The sequence below is a fragment of the Cricetulus griseus genome, chromosome 7, assembly GCF_003668045.3.
Source record: "Cricetulus griseus strain 17A/GY chromosome 7, alternate assembly CriGri-PICRH-1.0, whole genome shotgun sequence".
NCBI lineage: Eukaryota > Metazoa > Chordata > Mammalia > Rodentia > Cricetidae > Cricetulus > Cricetulus griseus.
In genome coordinates, this window is record NC_048600.1 from 11,964,139 (window position 1) to 11,970,195 (window position 6,057).

Sequence of the window (6,057 nt, forward strand, 5' to 3'; positions counted from 1 at the left end):
TGAAGGAGAAAATTCTTATAATTCTTATTGGGTATCATACAAATTTTAATGGTCTAGTAACGTAACAATGATGGTTTATGATTATACTATTTCCAGTTTACCTTGTCTGCAATTTTACAGCAGCAGTCCATCCACAGGAAATCTTGAATTAAATCGTCATCTACAACAAAAGGTAAGTATGACTTATCTTCTTTAAAATGTTTCCTTCTAGCCGGGCGTTGGTGGCGCACGCCTTTAATCCTAGCACTCGGGAGGCAGAGGCAAATGGATCTCTGTGAGTTCGAGGCCAGCGTGGTCACCAGAGCTACACAGAGAAACCCTGTCTCGAAAAACCAAAAAAAAAAAAAAAAAGTTTCCTTCTGAAGAAATACTTTCTGTATTTGTGACATTTTAAAGTGATATTTAGAGATTAAACAAAAATGGTTGCTAAGGTTGCCAGTTTTTAGTATATTTATTATTGCAAGGGCTATCCATTTCCAATCTGATTTTTTTTTTATCAACTTTAAAGGTGAATAATATGAGTCATTTTCTGAGTATCCAACAGCCTGTTGGGTAACTCCAGCTCTTCCTTTTTTTTTTTTTTATGGTTTTTCGAGACAGGGTTTTTCTGTGGCTTTGGAGGCTGTCCTGGAACTAGCTCTTGTAGACCAGGCTGGTCTCAAACTCACAGAGATGCACCTGCCTCTGCCTTCTGAGTGCTGGGATTAAAGGCATGTACCCAACGCCTGGCTCAGCTCTTCTTTCTTTTGCCCCCCCACCCCAGGCAGAGTTTCTCTGTAGCATTGGAGTCTGTCTTGGAACTCAGTCTGGAGACCAGGTTGGCCTCAAACTCACAGAGATCTGCCTGCCTCTGCCTCCTGAGTGCTGGGATTAAAGGAGTGTGCCACCACCACCACCCAGCTTGCTGAGTCAATTTTAAGAGGCAGAAATGGAATCCAATGCATTTCATCTTCTAAAGATGTAATTCATCTTCTAAAAATAGTACCTTAATACTGTTCTAAGTGTATTACTTTTTCTATCACTTTCTCCTTTTTCATTTGGGTATTATTCAATTGGGTAGTTTTCATTTTGGATCCTTTCCCCTACTTCCTCTCTAGTCTACTTATTATTCAAATAAAACATAAATATGTCTACATAAATAACTTCCAAGTTTTACTTGGATTTATAATTAACATTGTGAGAAAACTGATTATTAGGATAAAAAGGTCAACAAAATCTTGAAGAATAATATCTACTCCAGAGTGGTGGTACATGCCTTTAATCCCTGCACTTGGGAAGCAGAGGCAGGCAGATCTCTGTGAGTTCAAGACTGGGCTGTTCTACTCCACAGCAGCCAGGGTTACATGGTAAGACCCTGTCTCAAAACAAAATACAACAAAAAACAACATCCAAAAAGTAAATTAAAAAAAAACTTGTTTTGATTTGAAAGCATTAAAATGGATAATCTCAAAAGATGTTGAAACCTATCAGAATATGATCTAGGAAAATCCTCTTCATTTTAATAACAAAAAGTTATTTTTATTCATTTTACATGTTATGAATTTCATGAATGGAATTAATATTTGGAAAAATTCTAAGAATAATTTGATTTTCTGAGAATTAATTTGTTAATTCTGTTTCTATTTCATAAGCTACCTAAAATGATAGAATTAGGTGTTTTCTCATGACCAGAGAAGAGTTTCAACTTTTCGTTTGATGATCTTACCAAGTTTGCTTGCATGCACATAGCCTTCCTCTATAAGCAAGGAGGTCTGTTACCCACAACTACTAGACTATGGTATCAGGAAACATCTACACTATCTCTTAGTCTAATGTCTATCTTGCTACTATGACTGCAAAAGCAGGCTCCTTTTCTTGGCAGGTATAAATACTACATTATTGCAAAAACAACTGACAAAAGAGATTTACATTCTGATTCTTAAGTACTTTATACCATTAAAATGTCTTACACCTACCAAATAATTTAAAGAAAGCAGTCATTTCCTGACGCTGTATAATTAGACAGGGTCCTTTGGGCCGTTTAGATTTGTTATTATGTGCATTTTTTTCAGATGCTTGCCAACTATCTTTAAGAATAGGACGCTTCAGATTAATAGGTTTTCTAGTTTGATGTGATCTATTTGAACCTGATTTTACATGAACAGTGACAGTAGGTGGTGTCTCACAACACATCTGATTATGCCGCATTTTGGCTTCCCAAGATTCCTATAAAAATAAAAATACAAAATTATTGATCACATTCATTCATTTCTATATAAAAACTATCTGGATACTACCAGATGCAGTCACAGAAAAGGTTGATCTTACTATGAAAACGTTATTTGTACACTAAGTCATATTAGAAATTGTTCTTACAAGTGGTCAGAAATGCTATGCCTCCTCTGGGTAATAATATATTCTCTTTTGTTCCATTTTGCCTTGGTTATTCTGGAACTCAAAATCAAATATGAAATGTTTATTTTCTTTTTTGTGGTGTTCCTTCTTCCTGGTAAGTTTTCCTTGTTCACAAAAGTTTCCATAGTCAATAAGCCATTATTGTATTTTCTGAACAGTTTCAGCAAATAAATGACACGTGAAGTGTAAGATTTTCACATATATTTACTTATATGTGAAGATATGTACCCATTATTTCACACAAATAAATGACACATGCGCTTTGCAGGATCTTTGTTGAGACAAGGGTCTTGGGAGGGCCTGGAAATCACCAGGTAGACCAGGCTGGAACAGCTCCAGCATCCTAATGAGAATCTCTGAATCCATGACTCATAGTGACCAAAGCAGCTACACTTCCCTTGGCATTCAACGAGTTATGTACAGATTCTCCTTCCTCCTCACAGAAACTTCCCTGCTGAAGGTGAGGCTACACTCAGACTAGCTGGGTACTACCAATACTTTCCAACCTGAGAGTCACATACATAGTTTTCTATTTGTTTAAGTCATATTTAAGAAGAAAACATGAGGGCTGGGCTATAGCTCAGGAGGAGAGGAGACTACTTGCCTAGCATGCACAAGAACGGGGCTCGATCCTCAGTGCTGAAAACAAAGTTAATTTTAATAAACCCAATGCAAAAGATCAAACATGTTATTTTAACATCTAATAAATATAAATTAATAAAATATTTTACATCCTAAATCTCTTAAGTCTGGTACAGTTTTGATACTTTACACATATCTCAATTTTATACTAGTTACTAAATAGTTCAAGATGTAGTCCTATAAAAAATGAAGTAGTGTATGAGAATATTTTACACTCCTTCCATTTCATATTTATATTAAGTAAATATTAAAGTTTTCTGTTGCACCGAGACAAATTCAAGTGTTTATGGTCACATGTGGTTAGTGGCTACAGTATTAACCAGTGTAGGGTTAGATTATAAAGAACTAGGCAGAGGGGGCTGGAGAGATGGCTTAGTAGTTAAAAGCTAACAAGAACTGTTCTTGAGAGAACCCAGGTTCCCAGCCATCACCCATGCTCCGGGTGGGCTCTTCAGTAATGCAGCCTGTATTCATTCATCCATGCTTTTGTAAGTAACCCCAATAAACACTCATTGGTTCACCAAATTGGAGTTGGGTGGAACCCCTAATTTTGTGTCATTGGTTCCCTGTCTGCGGTAAGTAGATACTGGTTTGCACCACTCAAGGGAAAAGTCCTGAAATTCAGCTGCATGCATTCAACCCAACATTTGAAAAATGATAGCAAAATTCATAAAAACGATGTCTGGGTTTGTGAGGTTTGGGGTTTTGTTTGTTTTTTAAAAAATACACCTGAATTTTGTAGGCATCTGAAGCAAGCTCTCTCCGGGTGTAGTATAAAGGGCATCGGGCGACAGAATCATAAAGTAGAAATAGTTTTTCTGTATGAAAACCGAACAGTGACTGGGGCAGGTAGGCGGGAGAACTTTTCGTACATTTGGAGAAACGGGCTAAAAGTGTGCGATGAGACGCGGCAGCTCAGAATTTAATACTCTGGTGCGACTCGGGGTGGGGGCGTGGGACCCGGGATCTCCTTCAGCCCCCACCGTGCAGCCCGCGCTACCTGCCGGGCGGCCCGGTCCCTCCAGCGGCTCCCTACCCTCAGCCCGCCGGGGTTCCCTCCTCTCACCCGCCCCGCGCCGCCAGCTCCCGTCCCCGCCTCCGCGATGCCCACCCGCGTCCCGGCCCTTGGAGCTGGCTGGACGCTCGAGGCCGCGAGACCGCGGGGATGCGGCGCTGAGGGCTGAGGGGCCGAGGCGCCCTCGCCTCCTCACGCAGGACTGCGGGAGCGTGAGGAGGGCACAGGCGCGGCCGACACTCGGGACTCGTCACCAGGCCCGCCAGCCCCGAGAGGGCGAAGGTACCTGCGCAGCCTGGCGAGGGGCAAGCGGCCCTCAGCCTCCGCTTCAGGCAGCTGCCTCAGGCGGTTGCGCGCTGGTCCCTCGCAGCCAGCAACACCCGCTTTTCAGCCGCCAGCTGCCCGCCCGGAGCGCGCGGCTGCCGGAGCCAATCAGAGCGCGGGAACAGCCGGGGGGCGGGGCTGGCGCTGTAGCCCCGCCCCCGCGCTGACCCTTGGTCTTCTGCCGTTATTCGGCTCTAACTCTACGGACCTCCCCGGTGGGATCGCGCTTTCCCGCGAACGTGTCTGTGTGGAACCGTTGAGAAGCCCCGGACGGGACGAAGAGACGGTGCTGTCCTGCAGGCCCGGGGCTGCCGCCGTCTCCCCCGCCCCCGCCCCCTTGCGTCTCCTCACGCGCCTCGCACCACGGAGCTTCTGAGAGAACGCTGCTGACCCAGAAGCGGGTGTGCACAAGTGTAGAAAAGGAGGAAGAGCCCGCCCAAGCCGGCTCAAAGGGTGTGAATAATGCGGCTTTTAGTGAGGAGAGAGAGGGTCGTGTTCTCCTGCTCACAACTAAATCCTCTTCTTCATCCTGTGCCGTTTTGAGAGGCCTTGCCAGCCCCAACCCTCTGATGAAAAATCTTTTTTTTTTTTTTTTTTTTTTTTTTTTTTTGCTGTTGACACACTGCATCCGTTTTTCCATGCTGTTAGTCTTTCATGTCTTACTGCCTGCATATTTCCAGAAAGGATCATGTTTAAATTATTCGGATGGTTGACACCGCTTTTACGGTTTTCTGGTAGTTACAGCATTTAAGAGTATCTTAAATGCCTGTTTGCGGTACTTCCCAGCAACTAGTTTCTCAGTCAGCAACCTGAACACAGACAGCAGCTTACACTTTAACTCACCTACAAGTTAAGGGGCACTCTGAGAACTAAGTTTTCCTGGGGGAGGAGGCCTGAGGTCCCCCACCCCCCCAAAAAAAACCAAACAGGGTTTCTCCCTGGAACTCGCTTTGTAGCCCAGGCTGGCCTCGAACTTGAGAGTTCCGCCTGCCTCTGCCTCCAGAGCGCTGGAATTAAAGATGTGCGTCACCACCGCCTGGCTTTTCATTTTATTTATTTTTTTATCCAGGGCCCTTGGGTGCATAAGTGTGTCAAGAAAATGTTTAGGGAAGTGGTTGTTCTAGGCTTCATTCCTCTGGCTTTTCCTGAAAATCCTTTCCTTGCTCTTAAGTGTCAGGGATTCTTTTTTTTTTTTTTTTTTTTTAGGCTATGAAGTATCTTTTATTTAGATAAAAATTTTCAAGTATTGTTCTTTTTGTACTTCTAGAACAAGTGAAATACCAACTATGTACTGTGCATTAGCACAAATCTAAGTGGTCTAGAGCATCAAGCTTCAGCAATTCCAGATCCCTTGACAAGGAGCCTTTATAGTCTCCCCACCTGTATGATAGAGGGTACCTGTGGGCTGGCCCCTGAATACAGAGTTTTGCACAGAGGCCCTGTGAGGAGGATGTGGCACACCCTCGTGTCAGGGATTCTTATACTCACTAATTTCCCAGTCATTACTATAAAATGTGATTTACTGAGCAGTGAATTTTCAGCACATGAACTTTTAGCAGTATGTTGTAAAATAGTTGTGGACAGACAAGAGAAATAACTAGAACATAGAACACAATGAGCCCTTGTATGTGAGAGACAGGGTTTTGTATAGTCAAGGCCAACCTCCACTCAACCCATATGCA

At 43.1% G+C, this 6,057-nt stretch overlaps 1 protein-coding gene across 1 annotated transcript in view; it reads right to left on the reverse strand.

Moving 5' to 3' along the window:
• Positions 1–4,954, reverse strand: part of Spdya (speedy/RINGO cell cycle regulator family member A) — a 28,752-nt gene extending 23,798 nt beyond the window's left edge. Inside the window, exons 1-3 of the mRNA XM_027424421.2 lie at positions 4,338–4,954; positions 1,956–2,205; positions 102–160 (exon numbers count right to left, since the gene is read on the reverse strand). Of these exons, the coding sequence (XP_027280222.1) occupies positions 102–160; positions 1,956–2,187 (291 nt within the window). The 5' untranslated portion in view covers positions 2,188–2,205; positions 4,338–4,954. The remainder of the gene's footprint in view (positions 1–101; positions 161–1,955; positions 2,206–4,337) is intronic.
• Positions 4,955–6,057: the final 1,103 nt, after the last annotated feature.